The sequence below is a fragment of the Cibotium barometz genome, chromosome 61, assembly GCF_041138505.1.
Source record: "Cibotium barometz isolate CiBa-2024 chromosome 61, ASM4113850v1, whole genome shotgun sequence".
Classification (NCBI taxonomy): domain Eukaryota; kingdom Viridiplantae; phylum Streptophyta; class Polypodiopsida; order Cyatheales; family Cibotiaceae; genus Cibotium; species Cibotium barometz.
Genome location: NC_141106.1, coordinates 30,586,922 through 30,613,753, shown reverse-complemented (window position 1 = coordinate 30,613,753; position 26,832 = coordinate 30,586,922). Strand labels below are relative to the sequence as shown.

The 26,832-nt window shown below is 46.3% G+C and overlaps 1 protein-coding gene across 1 annotated transcript; it reads left to right on the top strand.

Moving 5' to 3' along the window:
- On the top strand, nt 1-25,995 carry LOC147604745 (uncharacterized). Its single transcript, XM_086794838.1, has 2 exons — nt 1-1,258; nt 25,449-25,995. Exons 1-2 carry the CDS (start codon nt 123-125, stop codon nt 25,453-25,455), a joined length of 1,143 nt encoding a protein of 380 aa, XP_086650964.1. The 5' UTR covers nt 1-122; the 3' UTR covers nt 25,456-25,995.
- The last annotated feature ends 837 nt before the right edge of the window (nt 25,996-26,832 follow it).

Here is a 26,832-nt window from a genome sequence, read left to right as displayed (position 1 = left end):
TTTTTACAGACAGCCATCGTGTATTTGAAGCGGTCTGAAGAACAAGCCCTCCGATTCCTTCAGAGGCACGTGCAGAAGGAGAGCGTCGCTGTCTACTACACAGAGTTCTCAAGGTTACGGCTATGGCGGAAGACTTGCCGGGCAGCAATGAAGAGGGAAACCGAAGCAGCAGCAGCGGTGGCCATCCACCATCGCCAGACTGGTCCTTATCGTCAGCATCGCCATCGCACGGTAACTGGAGCTCTCCCCCCACATCATACAGGCCCCTGCGAGCACCCGCCGTCGCCCCCGTTATGGGGTCCTCTGGAATCCACGCAACCCTAATCCCAGTCCCCCAGCCTCTTCCTATCCCGGTTGCCCTCCCCCCCTTCTGCTTCCAAACCCCAACGAAACGCATCAACAGCTCCCTAGACATCGACAAATTCCATTCCTCTGAAGCTGGCAAGCTCCTCCTTGGCTTTATTGCCGCCCTCAACCAGTCCATTAACGGTCACAAGCTATCTGATTACTGCAGCGAGTCCCTTGCTGTCCGTAACCTCGTGCAGATCCTTGATTCGATGGATGGCTGGATAGATGAGATCCCACCGCTCCAGCAGCCTGCGCGGTATGGAAATCCAGCTTTCCGAGACTGGCAAGGCCGCTTGCATGAGGAAGGACCCTCCCTCATGCTCAAGCTCCTGCCTAAGGACATGGAACCGGCAGTCACTGAACTCTTTCCCTATTTTGCAGACAGCTTTGGCAATGCCACCAGAATAGACTATGGTACCGGCCATGAGGCGAATTTTGCTGCCTGGTTGCTGTGCCTAGCCAGGCTTGGGCTTGTGAATGAAGACGATTATCAAGCTTTGGTTTCCAGAGTCTTTGTAAGGTACCTTGAATTGATGAGAAAGCTTCAGACCACCTATTGGTTAGAGCCGGCTGGCTCTCATGGTGTTTGGGGCCTTGATGATTACCATTTCTTGCCTTTCATCTTTGGATCAGCTCAGCTTATTGACCATAAGTACATGAAGCCAAAATCTATACACAATGTAGACATTCTTGAGAATTTCTCCAAGGAGTATTTGTATCTTGGATGTGTCAGTTTCATCAAGAAAGTGAAGAAAGGCCATCTTGCTGAACACTCTCCGATGATTGATGACATTTCTGTAGTACCTTCATGGAACAAGGTAAACAGTGGCATGCTAAAAATGTACAAGGCAGAAGTGCTGGAGAAGGTCCCCATCATGCAGCATTTTCTGTTTGGGTCGCTTATCCGCTGGTAGGTTTTCAAGTATTGATCTCAATCCTTCTCCGTAGAAATGCTCTTTGCTGAATTGACAGGCTGTTTTTTTCCATATAAAACTCTGCATTTCTCTTCTGCCAATTTATAGCAAGGTGCTTCTCTATCATTTGAAGTTGGAACTATTGTCTTTTTATTCATGGTGATTATCATAGTTGTCAAAACCCGCCTTTGGCAAGGTCCCAACCCTGTTCTCATGTTTTTGTCTTAGAGGCACGAGATGTTTGCATCTTAAGTTGCCAATCAATGCTTTCCAATACCATGGACAACAATGGTATACAGCCTTGTTTGCTCACATTAAGCTTGGCCTTGGGAGATCGCATCATGTCTAGGTCTCCATGAGGAAATCATGAGCAGCACCTCTGCTTAGTGCAAGTATACCATTGACATTGTACTTCTGGCTATCAGATGTGGGTTATCAACCAGGCATTATGCTTTCTTCTCTCGGCCTGCTGACAAGACAGCCTACACAGTCCAATGCCACAATGGTTTGAATGCCAGCTCACATTAAGCTTGGCCTTGGGAGGTAATATCGTATCTAGGTCTTCATGAGGAGATCATGAGCAGCAGCTCTGCTAAGTGCAAGTATACCATTGACATTGTACTGGTAAGTTGTTAGGTGTGCTGGGGCCATTGGATGTGGGCTGTCAAGCAGGCAATACGCTTTCTTCTCTCAGCTTGCTGACAGTGACAGCCTACACATAGTCCTATGCCTGATGACACCCTGCGGTACTTGTCCTGGATCCTGGGCCCTGGGCCCTGGCTATGGTATAAACTGCCATCATAAACATCCCATATTTCACTGAACAGTAATAAATACTCTACACTACTGAATCCAACCACAGCAACCGCCACCAGTATTGATGCCTGCAGCCCAAGCAATCCTGCTGCATGCCACTGGCATTCATGCAGGTCAATAAGCCAGCATTCTACTCTAAAACCAAGTACCCAGCTTGGATATCCTAAACATAGCGAAAAGCCACGTATGGGGTGTGCCTTCAATCAACTTTCTTTCATGCTGCAGCCTTGGGCTTTCATCAACTTGATCTTTTCATGCTTATGCTCCTTGGAAAGCACCTAATCTTATAACAAGGCATGATGACATGGCATTGCGATCCATTTTGGTTTTCATTTTTTAGCATTTTCAAAACATTTTGAGCTTTTCATTTGGTTGAGATGTTTCGACACCTATGGTTGTAATAAATATTGCATAACTCGTATGGTCTGAGACAGGAAGAAAGGAGAGTGCTAAAGCTACATACAAGTGTCTTTTAGGCTCATAAGTGCACCTCTCTTATAGGGGGGACAAGACCAAAGTGAGGTCTTGACCATGGCTCTAGCCGCATACGTGGACAATGTGGCTCCTGTGTTGGCGATCGCGATGCAACTCTGATTGTCACACCAAAGAAGAGTAGATCCGGTAGGAGGACAGCCGAGCTCCTCCAATAATCTCCGCAACCATATCGCCTCACATGTAGCATAACAAACTGCACAGTACTCCGCCTCGGTAGAGGAAAGCGCCGCAGTAGGCTGCTTTTTACTGCTCCAAGAAATGGCTCCAGATCCAAGTGAAAAAACACAACCAGTGGTCGAACGCCGTGTATCTGGATCTCCAGCCCAGTTTGAGTCAGACCATCCAACAAGAGTGCATTCTTGGCCATAAAAGATGCCAAAATCGAGAGTTCCACACAAGTACCGAAGAACTCTGAGAGCACACCGCCAATGCTGCTGACGGGGTTTGGATGAGAAGGAACTCAAAAAATTGACTGCGAAGCATATGTCCAATCGGGAGTAGGTCAACCATACCAAACAACCGACGAGAACTCGATACTGTCCCTGATCAGTCCTTGGAGAAGCATAAGTGAAGAAAGCTTCTCACCAATATCCATAGGAGAAGATACTGGTTTGCACCCCGTCATCTGAAATCTATCGAGAATCTCCCGAGTGTACTTGTGCTGAGAGAAGAAAATGCCCTTTGAGGTCTGCCAAATCTCAAAGCCAAGAAAATAATGCAAGAGGCCAAGATCTGTCATCTCAAACTCTGTCTCCAAAGTATCCATAATAGAATGGATCTGCACAGAATAAGAACCTGTAAAGATGAGGTCATCAACATAGACCACAATGATAACAATCAACTCCCTCTCAAGGAGGATATAAAGGTTCGAATCTACGCGAGAACGGCGCAGGGCGAGCTTCTAAAAGAACTCATCAATCCGCTGGTACCAAGCCCGCGGAGCCTGCTTTAGACCATATAAAGCCTTCTTCAGCCGGTAAACATGATCCTGTTTGCCCAGAACAACAAATCCTAGCGGCTGATCAATATAAACTTCGTGTGTAAGCTCTCCATTCAAGAAAGCCGACTTGACGTCCATTTGGAAAACATGCCATCTATGATGTCCTGCAAGTGCAAGAACGGTGCGAATGGTAGTCATTCGGGCCGTCGGAGCGAAGGTCTCATCAAAGTCCACACCAGGGCGCTGAGCATAACCCTTGGCAACCAACCTTGCCTTGTGCTTGTCCAAGCTACTATCAGCTCGGAACTTTGATTTGAAAATCCAACGCACACCAATCACCTTACCCTGCAGAGGTCGAGGCACCAAAATCCAAGTGCCGTTTCGTTCGATAGCATCTAGCTTTGCCTGCATAGCATGACGCCAAGGCTCATGTGAAAGAGCCTTGTCTACAAAAGTGGGATCAGAAGGACCATTAATGATAGTAGACGTAAGAGCATAATTAACAAACATGTTGCCCTCATGAATTTGTTTCCCTGTAACTCTGGAAGAACGCCGAAGAGAACCAGGCGGAGGAGCAGAAGAAAGCTCACGTAACCCAGAATCACGAACTGTCTGATAATACCAACCAGGTACAGATCTGCTCGAACTCGCCGGAGGAGGAGCAAGGTCATCATCATCTGACTGAGTATCCTCAGCTGGAGGTGTAACAGAAACAGCGGGAGCAGGAGCAAGAGGAGGAGGAGGCGGAGACGGAGGTAAAGGAAGCAGAAGCTCACCACCCCCCTTTGAAGATGTAGGAGTCTCGTTGAACACCACATCACGGCTCTCAACAATTTTACCGGCGTGAGGATTATAAAGACGATATGCCTTGGACACAGTGCTGTATTTGAGAAAAGTCATGCGCTGAGACTTCGAGTCCAACTTGGAGCGGTGCTCCTTAGGCACATGAACATATGGCGTACACCCAAATATCTGAAAATGAACAACGGAGGGCTTCTCACCATGGCAAGCCTCATATGGAGTTTTGTCGGGAAGAGCAGCAGTAGGAGACCTATTTTGAATGTAGACAGCAGTGGAAGCCGTCTCAGCCGAGAAACGTCGAGGTAATGAAGAATGCTCAAGCATAGCATGGGCCATCTCCATAATGGTCCTATTCTTCCTCTCGGCAACTTCATTCTGTGATGGAGTATCACGACCCTGTGTTTTTCTCTGGACAGTATGCAGGTGTGTACGGGGACGTGGTGGACAGTGTGAATGGCATCAGATTGGAGTTAAAAAGGAAGCCCATGTGTGGACAACCCCAAGTGTGAAGGGGGCAAAGATACTTTAATTTAAAAAGGTTTTATAACCTTTGGTGGACAAAAAAATTAAAGTTATAAAGGTTTTAAAGCCTTGAGAGGCCCCTAGGCAATTTATAGAGACTACTCCACTTTTGGAGGCCCACGTCTCTCTCTTCTCTCTCTCTTGCTTTTGGGGAGGCGTGCAAGGAAGCTGCGTGGAAGAGAAGGAAAACATGGTCGTCAGATTGCATATGTGGGCTGCTGGGTTTTGGCTGCGCACAGAAGACCCCGTGTGGATCTGTACGACTGCAGTATAGTGTACGGCTGCTGCAGGTACAGTGTATGGCTGCTGCAGGTTTAGGCGATGGCTGTGGTGCAGGTGCAGACCTGAACAAACTGACGCAGGCGCAGATCTGTCCAGCAGGTACACTGTCATGACCCTGTGTTTTTCGCTGGACAAGATGCAGATGTGCACGGGGACATGGTGGACAGTGTGAATGGCATCAGGTGGGAGTGAAGATGGAAGCCCATGTGTGGATAACCCCATGTGTGAAAGGGGGCAAAGGAATTTTAACTTAAAAGGTTTTAAAAACCTTTAAAGTAATTTTTAATGCCATTTATGAAGAAAACGTGGCCCATAAGCTATTTTGTGGCCACGTGTGCTTTTTGGGGAAAGAGGAGGGGCTGGCAGGTAGGAGGCGCCTATCTGATGAGGAAGCGTGTGCTTTTTGGAAGAAGTGGGCTGCAAGGAAGCATGGGGATGAACAACACGTTGGCTTTTCTCTCTCTCTTGCTAAGAGTCGACTGCAGCATGCACATGTGCTTTTCTCTTGGAAAGGGTGGGCGGCTGGACTGCAGCTACACGCAGGAGATTTAGTTCATGGGAAAGCTGGCGACTGGTTGGGCTGCACGCTGAAGCTTTTCTCTCTTTGCCACAGGCTTGTGTACTGATCGGGCAGCACTCAGTTTCTCTCTCTTTTGATTTAGGAAGGCTGGCGGGCTGGGCTATTAAGGCACAGAAGGTACAGGCGCCAGCAGGTTCTTTCTTTTCTTTCTCCTTTGCTTTTGGCATGAAGTTGGCTGGCTGCGCTGCTGTCCATACAAGCAGAGTTGGACACAAAGGCGTGGACTGCAGGACAAGAAGGCTGGACACAACGAGGCTTTTCCTCGTGTCTTTCCCTCTCGTGTGGAAAGCGACATAAAGACTGTAAGTCTCTCTTTCTTTGTGAGCAAGTGGGACTGCAGGTGATGTCTTTCGGAGTCTCTCTTTCCACTGGCTCAAGACTGTTCCAGAGTGGTTCTCTCTAGCCCTTTGTGAGAGGAAGGGTTTGACAGTTCAGAGGGTGGAAACAGGACAATTTATGGGCTGTTTTTGTTTGGCTGCAAATTCAGCTATGTGCTTGGGTTTTTGACTGCAAGTACAGGTCTTGTGGTTATGTTTCTTGGCATGGGAGTGATGCAAGCTCGCATGGTTGCGTGCTCATGGAGCAGATGGCTTTCTTCCTGCTAGAAAGGAACAGAGGGACCTACAGTTATGAGTATCTCTATGTTGCCAGATGTTTCATGAGGGAACAGGTAACTAGATGTATGGAGACAGGATGGAAGTTTCAAAGGGAAACAGGCCTAAGGGTTTCATGTGGAAACAGGTCGTAGGTTTTCTCGAAGAAACATGTTTTTGGGTTTCTCCAGGAGATAGGTCACATGCAGGCAGAAGGTACAGGAATGGACACATGTTTGGTACAGCCTTGCTACTGACAAGACAGGGGACAGGGAATCCATGACAGAGATGGATAGTACCCTTGGATGGTAGAGAGGGTTTGTACAGGTGTGTCAACTGTATGGTATGCTGTGCTGTGATGCGAGTTCTCTTTTGAGAGACAGTTTGGGAGTCTGTGTTGTGACGCAGAAGCACTGGATGTGTCAGGGTGTGATGCTGTTCATAGTGTGAGAGGCTATGGATGGTTGTGGCAGCCTTGATCATGGGAGAAAGCTTCTGTATGCAGACTCAATGTGAGAGAGTCTTTCGATGTGAACAATGGCTGGACTTGTTTGTGGATGCCGTGTGGACAAGAAGCCAGATGCAGGTTCTTTGCAGGCTTCAGGGGTTCTACTGGGACGGCTGAATTACCAGCCTTATATTGTAATCAAAGCTCTTATAATCAATTAAAGAAATACCGCAAGGGGCGCCACTGCGATTTGGGGCCAATCGGTGTCCGTGTACTATTTGCAGGAGCACTCTAGCTCCCCCTGTTTGTTTTCCTTTTCTAGGTTCTCAATGGCGTTGAAGTGTTTTATGTGCGAGTGTTTGTTCCACCGCCCTTTGCTTTCTGAAGGCCGGTTTACAAGGTTCCGTTTGCCGGGACACATCGTCGACTTTCTCAAGGAGGCGAGCTCGTGGTTGTCTCATGAGAGTCACATCAAAAGCTTCAACATGAGGAAAGTGAAAAGGAAGTGCAGGACACAGTACAGGATTTTGTGTCTTTGCCTATATGAGGTGAAGAGCAAGAGCTGAAGATGAAGCTCAGGAGAAAAGACACCAAGGACAAGAAGTAGTCGGCCAGGAACAAGAAGCAATTGAAGTATTATGGTGCAGGAGATGCGTTGAAGGCTATGGCTTTCGACAATTTGTCACCAGTGGTATCTTCATAGAGGCTTCATGGGTTCGGAAGACAGTTTCTTTCTATGTTTAGCAGTGGTGATCTACTATGCCTCGTCGAGGACTTGTGCTTACCACTTGGGTGGAGTGCAACCAGGTTTTGGGTGCCTGAGGATGTATCATATGAGGCTCAGACGGAAGTGGAGGAACTTGACGAGGTTCTTATTCCTGAGCAGATACTGGCACATTAGGTACATGGTAAAGTTTCCCGTTGCTATCCTGTGAAGTTCAAGAGCTGTTCACTGATGGATACGAAGTGGATGGAGGAGGTTCACTGATGGATGCGAAGTGGATGGAGGAGGGTGACTTAGCAGATTCACCTCAGGAGTTGCAGCTTTATCTTGATGCCTATGAGTTGGAGTCGACTCTTGTTACGTCTCATTCAGGTTCAGCAGAGCATAGGTCTGGAGTATTGCCTGATGCTCAAGAGCGGGGTAGCACCTCCGCTCCCTTGTTACAGACAGGCTCAGTTGTTATCTGTATTGATGCCTGCAGCCCAAGCAATCCTGCTGCATGCCACTGGCATTCATGCAGGTCAATAAGCCAGCATTCTACTCTAAAACCAAGTACCCAGCTTGGATATCCTAAACATAGCGAAAAGCCACGTATGGGGTGTGCCTTCAATCAACTTTCTTTCATGCTGCAGCCTTGGGCTTTCATCAACTTGATCTTTTCATGCTTATGCTCCTTGGAAAGCACCTAATCTTATAACAAGGCATGATGACATGGCATTGGGATCCATTTTGGTTTTCATTTTTTATCATTTTCAAAACATTTTGAGCTTTTCATTTGGTTGAGATGTTTCGACACCTATGGTTGTAATAAATATTGCATAACTCGTATGGTCTGAGACAGGAAGAAAGGAGAGTGCTAAAGCTACATACAAGTGTCTTTTAGGCTCATAAGTGCACCTCTCTTATAGGGGGGACAAGACCAAAGTGAGGTCTTGACCATGGCTCTAGCCGCATACGTGGACAATGTGGCTCCTGTGTTGGCGATCGCGATGCAACTCTGATTGTCACACCAAAGAAGAGTAGATCCGGTAGGAGGACAGCCGAGCTCCTCCAATAATCTCCGCAACCATATCGCCTCACATGTAGCATAACAAACTGCACAGTACTCCGCCTCGGTAGAGGAAAGCGCCGCAGTAGGCTGCTTTTTACTGCTCCAAGAAATGGCTCCAGATCCAAGTGAAAAAACACAACCAGTGGTCGAACGCCGTGTATCTGGATCTCCAGCCCAGTTTGAGTCAGACCATCCAACAAGAGTGCGTTCTTGGCCATAAAAGATGCCAAAATCGAGAGTTCCACACAAGTACCGAAGAACTCTGAGAGCACACCGCCAATGCTGCTGACGGGGTTTGGATGAGAAGGAACTCAAAAAATTGACTGCGAAGCATATGTCCAATCGGGAGTAGGTCAACCATACCAAACAACCGACGAGAACTCGATACTGTCCCTGATCAGTCCTTGGAGAAGCATAAGTGAAGAAAGCTTCTCACCAATATCCATAGGAGAAGATACTGGTTTGCACCCCGTCATCTGAAATCTATCGAGAATCTCCCGAGTGTACTTGTGCTGAGAGAAGAAAATGCCCTTTGAGGTCTGCCAAATCTCAAAGCCAAGAAAATAATGCAAGAGGCCAAGATCTGTCATCTCAAACTCTGTCTCCAAAGTATCCATAATAGAATGGATCTGCACAGAATAAGAACCTGTAAAGATGAGGTCATCAACATAGACCACAATGATAACAATCAACTCCCTCTCAAGGAGGATATAAAGGTTCGAATCTACGCGAGAACGGCGCAGGGCGAGCTTCTAAAAGAACTCATCAATCCGCTGGTACCAAGCCCGCGGAGCCTGCTTTAGACCATATAAAGCCTTCTTCAGCCGGTAAACATGATCCTGTTTGCCCAGAACAACAAATCCTAGCGGCTGATCAATATAAACTTCGTGTGTAAGCTCTCCATTCAAGAAAGCCGACTTGACGTCCATTTGGAAAACATGCCATCTATGATGTCCTGCAAGTGCAAGAACGGTGCGAATGGTAGTCATTCGGGCCGTCGGAGCGAAGGTCTCATCAAAGTCCACACCAGGGCGCTGAGCATAACCCTTGGCAACCAACCTTGCCTTGTGCTTGTCCAAGCTACTATCAGCTCGGAACTTTGATTTGAAAATCCAACGCACACCAATCACCTTACCCTGCAGAGGTCGAGGCACCAAAATCCAAGTGCCGTTTCGTTCGATAGCATCTAGCTTTGCCTGCATAGCATGACGCCAAGGCTCATGTGAAAGAGCCTTGTCTACAAAAGTGGGATCAGAAGGACCATTAATGATAGTAGACGTAAGAGCATAATTAACAAACATGTTGCCCTCATGAATTTGTTTCCCTGTAACTCTGGAAGAACGCCGAAGAGAACCAGGCGGAGGAGCAGAAGAAAGCTCACGTAACCCAGAATCACGAACTGTCTGATAATACCAACCAGGTACAGATCTGCTCGAACTCGCCGGAGGAGGAGCAAGGTCATCATCATCTGACTGAGTATCCTCAGCTGGAGGTGTAACAGAAACAGCGGGAGCAGGAGCAAGAGGAGGAGGAGGCGGAGACGGAGGTAAAGGAAGCAGAAGCTCACCACCCCCCTTTGAAGATGTAGGAGTCTCGTTGAACACCACATCACGGCTCTCAACAATTTTACCGGCGTGAGGATTATAAAGACGATATGCCTTGGACACAGTGCTGTATTTGAGAAAAGTCATGCGCTGAGACTTCGAGTCCAACTTGGAGCGGTGCTCCTTAGGCACATGAACATATGGCGTACACCCAAATATCTGAAAATGAACAACGGAGGGCTTCTCACCATGGCAAGCCTCATATGGAGTTTTGTCGGGAAGAGCAGCAGTAGGAGACCTATTTTGAATGTAGACAGCAGTGGAAGCCGCCTCAGCCGAGAAACGTCGAGGTAATGAAGAATGCTCAAGCATAGCATGGGCCATCTCCATAATGGTCCTATTCTTCCTCTCGGCAACTTCATTCTGTGATGGAGTATCACGACCCTGTGTTTTTCTCTGGACAGTATGCAGGTGTGTACGGGGACGTGGTGGACAGTGTGAATGGCATCAGATTGGAGTTAAAAAGGAAGCCCATGTGTGGACAACCCCAAGTGTGAAGGGGGCAAAGATACTTTAATTTAAAAAGGTTTTATAACCTTTGGTGGACAAAAAAATTAAAGTTATAAAGGTTTTAAAGCCTTGAGAGGCCCCTAGGCAATTTATAGAGACTACTCCACTTTTGGAGGCCCACGTCTCTCTCTTCTCTCTCTCTTGCTTTTGGGGAGGCGTGCAAGGAAGCTGCGTGGAAGAGAAGGAAAACATGGTCGTCAGATTGCATATGTGGGCTGCTGGGTTTTGGCTGCGCACAGAAGACCCCGTGTGGATCTGTACGACTGCAGTATAGTGTACGGCTGCTGCAGGTACAGTGTATGGCTGCTGCAGGTTTAGGCGATGGCTGTGGTGCAGGTGCAGACCTGAACAAACTGACGCAGGCGCAGATCTGTCCAGCAGGTACACTGTCATGACCCTGTGTTTTTCGCTGGACAAGATGCAGATGTGCACGGGGACATGGTGGACAGTGTGAATGGCATCAGGTGGGAGTGAAGATGGAAGCCCATGTGTGGATAACCCCATGTGTGAAAGGGGGCAAAGGAATTTTAACTTAAAAGGTTTTAAAAACCTTTAAAGTAATTTTTAATGCCATTTATGAAGAAAACGTGGCCCATAAGCTATTTTGGGGCCACGTGTGCTTTTTGGGGAAAGAGGAGGGGCTGGCAGGTAGGAGGCGCCTATCTGATGAGGAAGCGTGTGCTTTTTGGAAGAAGTGGGCTGCAAGGAAGCATGGGGATGAACAACACGTTGGCTTTTCTCTCTCTCTTGCTAAGAGTCGACTGCAGCATGCACATGTGCTTTTCTCTTGGAAAGGGTGGGCGGCTGGACTGCAGCTACACGCAGGAGATTTAGTTCATGGGAAAGCTGGCGACTGGTTGGGCTGCACGCTGAAGCTTTTCCCTCTTTGCCACAGGCTTGTGTACTGATCGGGCAGCACTCAGTTTCTCTCTCTTTTGATTTAGGAAGGCTGGCGGGCTGGGCTATTAAGGCACAGAAGGTACAGGCGCCAGCAGGTTCTTTCTTTTCTTTCTCCTTTGCTTTTGGCATGAAGTTGGCTGGCTGCGCTGCTGTCCATACAAGCAGAGTTGGACACAAAGGCGTGGACTGCAGGACAAGAAGGCTGGACACAACGAGGCTTTTCCTCGTGTCTTTCCCTCTCGTGTGGAAAGCGACATAAAGACTGTAAGTCTCTCTTTCTTTGTGAGCAAGTGGGACTGCAGGTGATGTCTTTCGGAGTCTCTCTTTCCACTGGCTCAAGACTGTTCCAGAGTGGTTCTCTCTAGCCCTTTGTGAGAGGAAGGGTTTGACAGTTCAGAGGGTGGAAACAGGACAATTTATGGGCTGTTTTTGTTTGGCTGCAAATTCAGCTATGTGCTTGGGTTTTTGACTGCAAGTACAGGTCTTGTGGTTATGTTTCTTGGCATGGGAGTGATGCAAGCTCGCATGGTTGCGTGCTCATGGAGCAGATGGCTTTCTTCCTGCTAGAAAGGAACAGAGGGACCTACAGTTATGAGTATCTCTATGTTGCCAGATGTTTCATGAGGGAACAGGTAACTAGATGTATGGAGACAGGATGGAAGTTTCAAAGGGAAACAGGCCTAAGGGTTTCATGTGGAAACAGGTCGTAGGTTTTCTCGAAGAAACATGTTTTTGGGTTTCTCCAGGAGATAGGTCACATGCAGGCAGAAGGTACAGGAATGGACACATGTTTGGTACAGCCTTGCTACTGACAAGACAGGGGACAGGGAATCCATGACAGAGATGGATAGTACCCTTGGATGGTAGAGAGGGTTTGTACAGGTGTGTCAACTGTATGGTATGCTGTGCTGTGATGCGAGTTCTCTTTTGAGAGACAGTTTGGGAGTCTGTGTTGTGACGCAGAAGCACTGGATGTGTCAGGGTGTGATGCTGTTCATAGTGTGAGAGGCTATGGATGGTTGTGGCAGCCTTGATCATGGGAGAAAGCTTCTGTATGCAGACTCAATGTGAGAGAGTCTTTCGATGTGAACAATGGCTGGACTTGTTTGTGGATGCCGTGTGGACAAGAAGCCAGATGCAGGTTCTTTGCAGGCTTCAGGGGTTCTACTGGGACGGCTGAATTACCAGCCTTATATTGTAATCAAAGCTCTTATAATCAATTAAAGAAATACCGCAAGGGGCGCCACTGCGATTTGGGGCCAATCGGTGTCCGTGTACTATTTGCAGGAGCACTCTAGCTCCCCCTGTTTGTTTTCCTTTTCTAGGTTCTCAATGGCGTTGAAGTGTTTTATGTGCGAGTGTTTGTTCCACCGCCCTTTGCTTTCTGAAGGCCGGTTTACAAGGTTCCGTTTGCCGGGACACATCGTCGACTTTCTCAAGGAGGCGAGCTCGTGGTTGTCTCATGAGAGTCACATCAAAAGCTTCAACATGAGGAAAGTGAAAAGGAAGTGCAGGACACAGTACAGGATTTTGTGTCTTTGCCTATATGAGGTGAAGAGCAAGAGCTGAAGATGAAGCTCAGGAGAAAAGACACCAAGGACAAGAAGTAGTCGGCCAGGAACAAGAAGCAATTGAAGTATTATGGTGCAGGAGATGCGTTGAAGGCTATGGCTTTCGACAATTTGTCACCAGTGGTATCTTCATAGAGGCTTCATGGGTTCGGAAGACAGTTTCTTTCTATGTTTAGCAGTGGTGATCTACTATGCCTCGTCGAGGACTTGTGCTTACCACTTGGGTGGAGTGCAACCAGGTTTTGGGTGCCTGAGGATGTATCATATGAGGCTCAGACGGAAGTGGAGGAACTTGACGAGGTTCTTATTCCTGAGCAGATACTGGCACATTAGGTACATGGTAAAGTTTCCCGTTGCTATCCTGTGAAGTTCAAGAGCTGTTCACTGATGGATACGAAGTGGATGGAGGAGGTTCACTGATGGATGCGAAGTGGATGGAGGAGGGTGTCTTAGCAGATTCACCTCAGGAGTTGCAGCTTTATCTTGATGCCTATGAGTTGGAGTCGACTCTTGTTACGTCTCATTCAGGTTCAGCAGAGCATAGGTTTGGAGTATTGCCTGATGCTCAAGAGGGGGGTAGCACCTCCGCTCCCTTGTTACAGACAGGCTCAGTTGTTATCTAGGAGTCGCTTGGTGACATCTTTGTATTCACCCGAAGGTACTGAGGCTGACAGTACATCTGCTTATGGGACTTCTATGGTATTGTGTACTAGTCACACGAGATGGTGGTTGAGTAAGGTTCACAGTCGCGCGCACCTGGAACTCTAACTGCAACTATGGATAACTCTATGGAGGACATAAGTCTTGCGAGCAGTCCTAGAGTTGGTTTGGTTCATGGAAATATGGATTGAACTCTATTTGTGCATGTATGCATACACTTTTTGAGGTAGAGGTATTTTTGTATTCTGGTGCCATTGGATCCTGGTACCATTGAGAATACATTGGGAAATACTCTGCATTGTGTCATGTGCTGCATGTATGTTGGTATGATACATCAAGTGCTTTATTTTGTTCATGGATGCACCACTGGGTGTAACTCCTGCGGGATGGCCATGAAACATATGTGGGAAAGTACTTGGTAGATGTAGTGTTTGGATGCATTGAGTGCTTTCATATGCTCATGTTGTACCTTCAGTCGTGGGTCCTGCGGGATGCCCATGGGCGTAAGGCTTGCGAGCAGCCCTTAGACTGTTACTTTAGAGTAGGTAGAGCATTTTGAGGAGCATATTGTTTGCGAATGCATATGTGTGTCATGCATATGTGTGCCGTATGTAGAATGATGCATGGTTTTGTTTTTGGCTAACACAGTTAACGTGTTTCCATTTGGTTTTAGACTTTTGCTGTAGGTTCTGAAGGAACAAGCAAGAGGATAGTGTGGCTTATTGTGCAGGATGATTATTTTATCACCCAGATGCATTGGAAGGCCATTGTTTTTGCCATATGGGGTATCTTTGCTCATGAGATGCTTTATTGTGCCATTGAGTGCAATCGAGGACGCTTGCCATTTTTCAAGAGGGGGGTATGTCATGACCCTGTGTTTTTCGCTGGACAAGATGCAGATGTGCACGGGGACATGGTGGACAGTGTGAATGGCATCAGGTGGGAGTGAAGATGGAAGCCCATGTGTGGATAACCCCATGTGTGAAAGGGGGCAAAGGAATTTTAACTTAAAAGGTTTTAAAAACCTTTAAAGTAATTTTTAATGCCATTTATGAAGAAAACGTGGCCCATAAGCTATTTTGGGGCCACGTGTGCTTTTTGGGGAAAGAGGAGGGGCTGGCAGGTAGGAGGCGCCTATCTGATGAGGAAGCGTGTGCTTTTTGGAAGAAGTGGGCTGCAAGGAAGCATGGGGATGAACAACACGTTGGCTTTTCTCTCTCTCTTGCTAAGAGTCGACTGCAGCATGCACATGTGCTTTTCTCTTGGAAAGGGTGGGCGGCTGGACTGCAGCTACACGCAGGAGATTTAGTTCATGGGAAAGCTGGCGACTGGTTGGGCTGCACGCTGAAGCTTTTCCCTCTTTGCCACAGGCTTGTGTACTGATCGGGCAGCACTCAGTTTCTCTCTCTTTTGATTTAGGAAGGCTGGCGGGCTGGGCTATTAAGGCACAGAAGGTACAGGCGCCAGCAGGTTCTTTCTTTTCTTTCTCCTTTGCTTTTGGCATGAAGTTGGCTGGCTGCGCTGCTGTCCATACAGGCAGAGTTGGACACAAAGGCGTGGACTGCAGGACAAGAAGGCTGGACACAACGAGGCTTTTCCTCGTGTCTTTCCCTCTCGTGTGGAAAGCGACATAAAGACTGTAAGTCTCTCTTTCTTTGTGAGCAAGTGGGACTGCAGGTGATGTCTTTCGGAGTCTCTCTTTCCACTGGCTCAAGACTGTTCCAGAGTGGTTCTCTCTAGCCCTTTGTGAGAGGAAGGGTTTGACAGTTCAGAGGGTGGAAACAGGACAATTTATGGGCTGTTTTTGTTTGGCTGCAAATTCAGCTATGTGCTTGGGTTTTTGACTGCAAGTACAGGTCTTGTGGTTATGTTTCTTGGCATGGGAGTGATGCAAGCTCGCATGGCTGCGTGCTCATGGAGCAGATGGCTTTCTTCCTGCTAGAAAGGAACAGAGGGACCTACAGTTATGAGTATCTCTATGTTGCCAGATGTTTCATGAGGGAACAGGTAACTAGATGTATGGAGACAGGATGGAAGCTTCAAAGGGAAACAGGCCTAAGGGTTTCATGTGGAAACAGGTCGTAGGTTTTCTCGAAGAAACATGTTTTTGGGTTTCTCCAGGAGATAGGTCACATGCAGGCAGAAGGTACAGGAATGGACACATGTTTGGTACAGCCTCGCTACTGACAAGACAGGGGACAGGGAATCCATGACAGAGATGGATAGTACCCTTGGATGGTAGAGAGGGTTTGTACAGGTGTGTCAACTGTATGGTATGCTGTGCTGTGATGCGAGTTCTCTTTTGAGAGACAGTTTGGGAGTCTGTGTTGTGACGCAGAAGCACTGGATGTGTCAGGGTGTGATGCTGTTCATAGTGTGAGAGGCTATGGATGGTTGTGGCAGCCTTGATCATGGGAGAAAGCTTCTGTATGCAGACTCAATGTGAGAGAGTCTTTCGATGTGAACAATGGCTAGACTTGTTTGTGGATGCCGTGTGGACAAGAAGCCAGATGCAGGTTCTTTGCAGGCTTCAGGGGTTCTACTGGGACGGCTGAATTACCAGCCTTATATTGTAATCAAAGCTCTTATAATCAATTAAAGAAATACCGCAAGGGGCGCCACACCGATTTGGGGCCAATCGGTGTCCGTGTACTATTTGCAGGAGCACTCTAGCTCCCCCTGTTTGTTTTCCTTTTCTAGGTTCTCAATGGCGTTGAAGTGTTTTATGTGCGAGTGTTTGTTCCACCGCCCTTTGCTTTCTGAAGGCCGGTTTACATACACACGTGTGCAACGTGTACTACTGCAGTCCTGTCCAGCAGGTACAGGTATGGCAGTACAGTATTGTACAGCTGCAGGTGGCGCCTCATTTGGTACAGTCGGCGCATCACCAGGGTACATTGGTACGGCTGCTGCAGGTGTTGACCTGTACGGACAGGTGCAGGCGCATCGTACAGGCAGCAGTGTATCTCATAGGCTGCCAGGCGTGTGCTTTTAGGAGGACGGCGTGTTTTTGCAGAAAGGAGGGGCTGTTTTCCCTGGATTCTCAGGTGGCCAGGACTACAGAGGTGCACATGGTGCTGATCCTCCTTGCAACAGGGATGTTTTGGGTCTGTTTATGGGCTGTTTTTGTTTGGTAGCAAATTCAGCTATGTGCTTGGGTTTTTGGCTGCAAGTATAGGTCACTTGGTTATGTTTCTTGGCATGGGAGTGATGCAAGCTCGCATGGCTGCGTGCTCATGGAGCAGATTGTTTTCTTCCTGCTAGAAAGGAACAGATGGACCTACAGTTATGGGCATCTCTATGTTTCCAGATGTTTCATGAGGGAACAGGTAACTAGATGTATGCCGTTGTTGGCACTGTTGTTGAATGGTGCCATGAATGGTTCTGTATGGAAACAGGACAGAAGTTTCAAAGGGAAACAGACCTAAGGGTTTCATGTGGAAACAGGTCATAGGTTTCTCGAGGAAACATGTTTTTGGGTTTCTCTAGGAGATAGGTCACATGAAGGGAGAAGGTACAGGAATGGACACATGTATGGTACAGCCTTGCTACTGATTGGACAGGGGACAGGGAATCCATGACAGAGATGGATAGTACCCTTGGAAGGTAGAGAAGGTTGGTACAGGTGTGTCGACTGTATGGTATGCTGTGCTGTGATACGAGTTCTCTTTTGAGAGACAGTTTGGGAGTCTGTGTTGTGATGCAGAAGCATTGGATGTGTCAGGGTGTGATGCTATTCATAGTGTGAGAGGCTATGGATGGTTGTGGCAGCCCTGATCATGGGAGAAAGTTTCTGTATGCAGACTCAATGTGAGAGAGTCTTTCGATGTGAACAATGGCTGGACTTGTTTGTGGATGCCGAGTGGACAAGAAGCTATGATGCAGGTTCTTTGCAGGCTTCAGGAGTTCTACTGTGACGGCTGAGTTCCCAGCCTTATTGTAATCAAAGCTCTTATAATCAATTAAAGAAATACCGCAAGGGGCGCCACTGCGTTTTGGGGCCAATCGGTGTCCGTGTACTGTTTGCAGGAGCACTCTAGCTCCCCCTGTTTGTTTTCCTTTTCTAGGTTCTCAATGGCGTTGAAGTGTTTTATGTGCGAGTGTTTGTTTCACCGCCCGTGAGGCTTGTTTCAAGGTTCCGTTGCCGGGACATCGTCGACTTTCTCAAGGAGGCGAGCCCGTGGTTGTCACATCAAAAGCTTCAACATGAGGAAAGTGAAAAGGAAGTGCAGGAAGCAGTGCAGGGTTGTGTGTCTTTGCCTATATGAGTTGAAGAGCAAGAGCTGAAGATGAAGCTCAGAAGAAAAGACACCAAGGACAAGAAGTAGTCGGCCAGCCCCCTGTTTGTTTTCCTTTTCTAGGTTCTCAATGGCGTTGAAGTGTTTTATGTGCGAGTGTTTGTTTCACCGCCCGTCAGGCCGGTTTCATGGAGTATATGTTGTTGTAGTAAGCTGTCTCTGAATGCCATGAGTCTTGCAATATTGCTGAAACTCCTGGGATGTGAACTCACCCCCTCCGTCGGTCCTGAGAGCCTTGACAGAGTGACCGGTCTCTTTTTCCACCTTAGCTTTCCAATCACAGAAGTGATGAAAAGTCTCATCCTTGGTCTTAGAAAGAAAACCCAAGTATATCTGGTAAAATCATCCACCATCACGAGCATGTACAACGCCTTACTCAAAGACGTGGTACTCATAGGACCACATAAGTCTGCATGAATGAGAGCAAGTGATGTCGAAGATCTGTGTGTCGCCTCCTTCGGAAAGGCGGCTCGGTGTTGCTTCCCCTGTAAACAAGAGGAACAAGCAAAAGACGGAGCCTTGATGGTTGGTAATCCCTCAACTAATCCATCCTTCGAAGCTCGTTGATGCTTTGCCTACTGATGCTTCTGATACTCACTTGAATGCTAAGTAATTAGGGATTAAGACTGTTCATGCACAAGGTTAGCCATGGCACCGGAGTGCACGTGAGATTCCCTTTTGCTAAACTTGATGACGGGGTAGTGTAACCACTCCCTAATTCTCGGGATTCATATTGTAAATTCTCTATTATCCACGGACATGGGTGTTGGACACTACATGTAGCCATGGAATGTTTTGGTTAAGCTTCCCATGTATATGTATGCTACATTGCTAGCTATATCTACAAGATCCTGGCTGCATAGAAGCATGTTAAGCATTTGATGGATCTTGGAGAACCAAATGCAATACATAATACCATGGACACTCGATGGATCTCGAAGAGCCAAATGCCATAGCTTTTGTAAATTTCAAGTACATGTAAATAGATGGGATTTCTTCCAAAATATGTGTTCAAATGCAGCTACAGAGCTGGCCGACTGCTCATGTCCATAAATAATGCATAAATGATGTGAAAAATGTTAAAAATGATGGAAAAATTACCAGAAAAATACTAGATAAATCCTGGATGCTATCTGAGGTTCCTGCAATGGTCTAGATGTTATGCATGAATGATGTGCAATATGCAGGATGCTTTCTGATGCAAACCCTAAGGTTTCTACCGACTGTATATGCATGAATGTGTCTCTTTAAGTGGGTTAAGGGACTTAGATTGATTGACTGATTGACTATGGCTGAGAATGACCTACGTAGCTCGTGCCTGACTTATCTTGGACTGAGGATATACAATGGGTTATGACGTACGACAAATATCATCATGAATGGAACTAATACTGTACAAATGTTGCACTGTTGATGATGAGCCAGTTTGTCACCATGCACTACAGTGCAGAGTGCATGTGACAAGATGACTGGGTGCAAACCAATATCTTCTCCTATGGATATTGGTGAGAAGCTGTCTTCACTTTATGCTTCTCCAAGGACTGATCAGGGACAATATCGGGTTCTCGTTGGTTGTTTGGTATGGTTTACCTACTCCCGATTGGACATATGCTTCGCAGTCAGTTTATTGAGTTCCTTCTCATCTGAACCCCGTCAGCAGCATTGGCGGTGTGCTCTCAGAGTTCTTCGGTACTTGCGTGGCACTCTGGATTCTGGCAGGACGCACTCTTGTTGGATGGTCTGACTCAGATTGGGCTGGAGATCCAGATACACGGCGTTCGACCACTGGTTGTGTTTTTTCACTTGGGTCTGGAGCCATTTCTTGGAGCAGTAAAAAGCAGCCTACTGTGGCACTTTCCTCTACCAAGGCAGATTACCGTGCAGTTTGTTATGCTTCATGTGAGGCGATATGGTTGCGGAGATTATTGGAGGAGCTTGGCTGTCCTCCTATCGGATCTACTCTTCTTTGGTGTGACAATTAGAGTTGCATCGCCATCGCCAAGAACCGTCTGTTTCATGCTCGTATGTACGAAACACATTGAGATCCAATATCACTATGTTCGTGAACGGGTTCTTGCTGGAGATTTGCGTTTGGAGTATTGTCCTTCCGCGGAGAATGCTGCAGAGTTGTTCACCAAGCCTGTTTCTCAGGCTTCCTTGGCTCATCTTCGGATTCTTGGAGTTTGTTTAGCATTTGGTGCTGAGAGGGGGTGTTAGCACATTCATCCCCAGATTCTACTCTTTTATGGTGCCCATTTGGTCCCTTTTGCATGGCCCTTGCTTGTGGGCTGGCCACCCCTTTTTCTAGTATTTTTCTGGGATTTTTGCTAGCCTTTCTGGCATTTTCCAATTGGCCTTGTCCAGTAGCTCCAGTCGGCCTAGCTCCAGTCGGCTAGCTTCCCCCTACTATAAATAGTGGGTGCTGGCCTCTCATTGTTCATTCAGTCTTGTACATATTTTGCTCCCCCACTTATGAAACTTGTATTGTCTCTTGCTTGGGACTGTTTTGCTTCAGTATATTCAGCATAGTTTTCTCCATATCTCTCTCTCTTGCACTCTCTGTTCAGCACATAGCAGCTATAAAACGCGTTTTTTATTAAAAAAACTCGACGGGACGTTTTCTTGGATAAAAAACGTCCTTTTGAAAAAAAACGTGAGTTTTTTTTTAATTAAAAAATTTGCTAGGCTAACGTTTAACGTTATGCCTGGGTTTTTTTGGGATCTGCGTGCGCTCTGGTGCGCTCTGTTGCTTCCCGAACCTGCACGCCTAAGTTCCAACCTCACACGGTACGTTCGCCCCTGCTCACCACTCCCCCTCTCTCCCTTCGTTCGCCTCCTCGCTGTGCTGGTCGGCGGTCGTCCCCCTTTCCCCACCCACCCTCGCTTCCCCTCTATCCCTTCGTTCGCCTCCTCGCTGTGCTGGTTGGCGGCCGCCCCCGTTTCCCCACCCACCCTTGCTCAGGCCCCCAAGGCAGCAACATAACTCTCTCTCTCTCTCTCTCTCTCTCTCTCTCTCTCGATTGAAGATTCTCTCTGTCTTGAGTCTTGACTCTTACATTCTCTCTCTCTCTCTCTCTCTCTCTCTCTCGTTTTAAACGTTCATAAGTTCATAAGTTATAACTCCAGTCTTGAGTCTTAAAGTTCAACACTTCAAGTTTCAACTTTAAACATGTATGTGACATGTCTCGACCAAATGTAATTAAACTAGTGTTTTTTATTAAAAAAAAACGGCGTTTTTTATTTTGGCCCCGCGAAAAATACGTATAATACGCGTATTATACTTTGCCGTATTATACGTCCCGTCCCGTACCTGGTTGCTATGGTTCAGCACATGCTAGTGCCACTTTGCTTCCGCTCTGTGCACTCTTTCACGAGCAAGTGGACACGGCAGCATTAATGTGAAGCACAACTGAATATTTGTCCCAAAGAATTTGTTGGAAATTATTTCATCCCTAGATGGACTTTCCCATGCATATTCATGCTTGTATGAAGCCCTGCATTGGCATATCTTAGCAAAGATTTTTCAGCATTTTTTCTACCATTGTTTGGGTATTTTAAGGCATTTTATAGCATTTTTTGCTACGGCCTTGCTGTTGGCCTGCTACAGTTGGCCAACAAGCATATTGAGGTACTATAAAAGGGCTGGCTCCCTTTTCCCTCATATCATCTCATTTTTCAGCTGCTGCAGTGATAGGTAGCATCTACGGGACCTCCCTCATGTTGCTCCACATGATGTACTACCTTTTTTGGTGATATTCAGCAGCGATCTTCTTTTCTCCTTTATGCTTGCTGTCCATATACAGTGTTGTACAGTTCTTGCAGCATTTCTAAGTGGGTATCTCAGCATAGTACCCATTCTTTCATGGTATCAGAGCGGGAAACATCTACAGGGACCTGCGTTTCTTTTCCCATGCTGTTGTCGACTGTTTTCAGCATATAGGAGCTGTTTACTGCTTCGTTTCTTCATCTGTAACCTGCGTTTTACAGTGGAGCTGCGTGATTGCGTCAAGTGCTGCAATTTCTTCCTACTGTAGGCTGCGTTTTCTTCATAGCTTCTGCATTTTTACTGTTATTAGCTGAAACCCTCTTCATAGGTTCTAAGGATAGGAACTTTGAGGCATTCTGCTTCTTCTATTTTCAGATTCCCACCCTCCCTTCCCTTTCTTTCTTCTTTCTCTTGCTGTGCACAGCTTGAGAGGAGGACAACTTGAGAGGAGGTACTTTGTTTTTTTTCCAGCAGAAATGGCTTCAGGAGACCACTTCTCTACAGCCATTCCTTCTCCTATCTCTTCTCCCGCTCCATCACAACCTGGATCCCCTGCTCCCGCCGCTCCAAAGGTGGTTCCTATTTCCAATCTTTCCTCTCTGAGTTTCTCTCATCCAGGTCTTGCTCCCACCCCTGCCCACATACCATCCTACAATCCTCCCCTAGTCAGTGACTCCATGAAGCTTCCAGCAACCAACTATCATACTTGGTCTTTCTACACTCAGTTGTTGCTGGAAGGAGCCGGTGTGTGGATGGCTATCTCCACACGTCACTTGGTGGATCCTGCTTTGCAAAGCATGTTGGATGCTCGGGCTCGTCTTATTATCATCCATTGCATGACTCCATCCATACAGGCACAGTTTGTCTCCTCCCTGAGTAATGCTCATCAGATGTGGATAGAGATCCAAAGGAGGTATGGGAGAGTTTCGACAGTGAAGATTGTCAAATTGGAGTCAGATCTGGAGAATCTTACCATCATTGAGTCAGATAACTTGATTGAGAAGGTTGGAGAGTTCTCCCGTAGTATCAAGCTGCAACTTGAGGAGTATGGGAGCACCATCAACAATCCCATCCATAAACTTCTTGGTAAGTTGCTTGCTTCCTTTGATTCTTTCAAGGATAATATTTATTTCCGTGATCCTCTCCCCCCTTTGAGGAAGTCGTGAGTTATCTCCATGACAAGTGCATGCTTCACGGAAAAGGCAAGTCGGAGTCTGCTTTTGTTGCCTCTAACAAGGGCAAGGGCAAGGGCAAGGGCAAGGGCAAGGGCAAGGGCAAAGGCGGAAAAGGGAACTCCAACAACAAGAAGCAGAAAGTCACCACAAAGTCATTTTCTGACGACGACAATTCTGACAATTCTAACAGCATCAAGGGTTCTAGGATGAAGGAATCTTGTGAATTTTGTGGTTGACTTGGTCATTTAGAGGTCAAATGTTTTGCCCGACAGGTTGCTTTCTGCAAAGCTAAAGCCTAAGCTAAAGCAAAACATGAGTCCTCCTCCAATGGCTCAGACACTTCACCCACGACAGATGGCTTAGATACTTCACCAAAGACAGAGGAGAGTACGAAGTCTCATGCTAAGATGGCTTTTCTTGCTGTCTATGATCCCCTTGTTCTTTCATCTTCACAAGAGCAGGATGAGTCCATCTTGGTGGTCACACAGGAAACTTCTGATTCAGAAGTCAATGTCCTAGAGGATTATTTACAGGAGTTTCTGACAGAGACCTTATCAGTTTCTCTAATCCCTTTGGATGAGTATCTTCCTTCTCTTGTGCTGTTATATGCTGATGCTATTATTGCAGATTTTCTCTCCTCTCTTTCAGAGGAGGATAAACGGTTCTTCTACAGAGCAGGTGGATGATTTTGTTGAGATATCCTCACATATTTTGGAGCTTCCTACTTTGGCAGCTTCTCTCCTGGCAATTACTTCTCCTTCTTATGTTTCAGAGTAGGCATCTTCCACTATCTTGGAGCCTGTTCCTACTTCGAACGTGGCAAATTCAGCTATCATTGATGATTAGTTTGTTCCAGTGGTTGTTTCATTTCCTTCTTCTTCAGAGGAGGATTCTATTTCGGTCCCGATACTCGTTGCAGATGCAGAGGAGGTACCACATTTTTCGGAGTCATCTATGGTTCCATCTCCTGAGGGCTTCTCTCTCCAGATTGATCCTGGTGTTTCGTCTTGGATATCTTCTTGACCTTCTCGTGGCTTCTTCCGGAGACCTTCTCGGTATTCAGATGTACGATATCTTTGCGAGCTTTGTGCCTTTTATGAGGAGGTTGTTCCTTCAGACTCTTTGGAGGATTTTTTGCAGCGTGCTGGAGTTGGCCCACCCATCTGGCGCTAAAGAGGAGGTGTTGGAACTTGGAAATTATTTCATCCCCAAATGGACTTTCCCATGCATATTCATGCTTGTATTTGGCTCCATATGAAGCCTTGCGTTGGCATATCTTAGTAGAGATTTTTCAGCATTTTTTCTACCATTTTTTTGGGGGGTATTTTTAAAGCATTTTATAGCATTTTTTGCTACAGCCTTGTTGTCGGCCTGCTACAGTTGGCCGACCAGCATACTGAGGTACTATAAAAGGGCTGGCTCCCTTTTCCCTCATATCATCTCATTTTTCAGCTTTTGCAGTGATAGGCAACATCTACGGGACCTCCCTAATGCTGCTCCACATGATGTACTACCTTTTTTGGTAATATTCAGCAGTGATCTTCTTTTCTCCTTTATGCTTGCTGTCCATATACAGTGTTGTACAGTTCTTGCAGCATTTCTGAGTGGGTATCTCAGCATTGCACTCATTCTTTCATAATTGGCCGACAACAGTGGACAGCTGGCCGACTGCAGCCTCACACACATATATAAGCATAAATCAAATTTCACCTGTGCAGTTTTACCTTTTATAGCTTTTGTTCGAGATTGGTTTAGGATCTAAGCTGCTGTTGCAACTGTCTACCCAAAATGTTTAAGGCATATTCTCGTAGTGACGCATGGCCTTAGCTATCTCCACAATAGATCCAATCTTTTCTTTGCCACCCCGTTTTGAGATGGAGTGGTGAAGTGAAAGATGCTTTTTTTGCAAAAGAAATTACCCTCCTTTCTGCTTAGAAAACGAAATGCAGAAGAAGTTTGACCAGAGACAAGCAGGCATTTCCTAATGGTATCAAAGATTCATCATGGAGAAGGCAAGCACAAAGACCGACTTTAGCAAGGTTTAGCTTTGGCATGTGCTCTGAGTCCTGACACTGCCTATTGGTTGTTGGGCTCCAAATTTGTTTTATGGCTTAGTTTATCGTACCTGTATTTCAGACCTACTTTGTATTAGGTTCTTACACTCGTAACTAGCTTAATTATTTTGTTTCTGCAAATCTCATCTCCTCTGGTGTTTGCGAAAAGGCAAAGCTTTGAGTTCGTGCTCTTGGAGAGAGGGGATACATAAAAGTTGACAGTATATAAGGTTGGCTACAAAAAAGGAGGAATTAAATTAAACATTCTTAGAAATAGTTTTCCTTTCTGTTGCTTCTGCAAAGAAGCATTTGATATTTAAAATCTGGCCATTCTGGGCAGATGACCTTAATTTCTGAGCTTATTCTGGTGAGCGAATGTGTTGCTTTTTTCAACAGGGAGTAGCTAATGCAGAGAGTAGATTCAGAAAAGCACTAACAAGGGGATATTGAGTCTTCACAGCATGTCTTCCTCAAGCTTAGAGATCTCAATAAGATCTTCTGTAAGTTTGTATCAGGCTGGTTATGGTTCCGTGCAGGGAGCCTTTTCATGTGCCAAGATACCTTTCGAATCATCCACCAGGGTGTTAGATCATCTCAGATTACGAGCTCAACACTAAAGAGAGGTACTGATGTTCGTGTTTCTTTCTAGCTTTTCTAGTAGCTGCTTGAGCAGTCATAGTTACGACCCAAGCTGCAGCCAGCAACTTGCTCAATCTGGCCACATCCACACTGTTTTTAAAAGTTACTAAGTTACTAAAATACGTGCAATGTACATTGATTATAATGGGGATGCTAAAATGATGAGGGATGCTGTTTATCAGGCCTCAGTTTGTATTGCTTGTGATGTTTGTATGCTGTCAAAACTGGCCATTAATGCCTGGACATGTTACGTACTTATTGGTAAGCATAGATAATTGCCAGCTGCATTAAGCTCTTTAAAGCTTCTCAGGTACCTATCAAGTATCTTGTGCTGAACTCTCTTTTGCCAATGACAAGTTAGTTCATACTAGATGAAAAGGGGATGATTGGGCACACTTTCATTTTGCTTGTGTCTCTTTCACTATAAGCTTGCTCTGAATGCCATCAAGCTTTCAATAAAACATGTGTAAAGCTGATATGAGTGAGTTTATCAAAGAACTGTGAGTTTATCAAAGAACTATGTATTTGCTGTGACGAGTGCATGAATGAGAAAATGAAGTAAAGACATTATGCGGAATTTGTTCTTAGCAATGTTAACAAAAATTACTACAAATTTTGAGACACTGGTTAGAGAAAAGGTGAGGTAGGGGTGAAATATATTAATGTGTGTGGAAGGTCAAAATGGTCTTTTGTGTATATGATTTGTAGGAGGTGCTTAGAGCATCATCCCCTAGATCTGATTGCAACAAAGACAATAGGGTCCCAACCTAGATGGTGCATTCTTTTTAGGTCCAAGGATTGAAACCAGTCTTTATCTGCCATAACTTGCTGTGTAGCTGGTGTTTCCTTTGGGCTCACTCATTCCTTTGGGTGAAGGGTGTGGCTCCACTTTTGTGTGGAGATCTCAATTGGAGAGGCTTTTGTGGATCTGGGGTGGCCAATCCTTAGAAAGAGAGCAGGAGGAGTAGTTGATTCCTAGCCCACTACTCTCCTTAATTAGGAATACACACCCTTAGACGCTTTGAGGAATTCCGTAGACATATGACATTATAAGATTTACTTACATGCAAGGAGAGCATGTCTTAAGTATTCTAAACTGAAAAGCAACAAAAGAAGAATGGTATAGGTAGTTTTTATCACA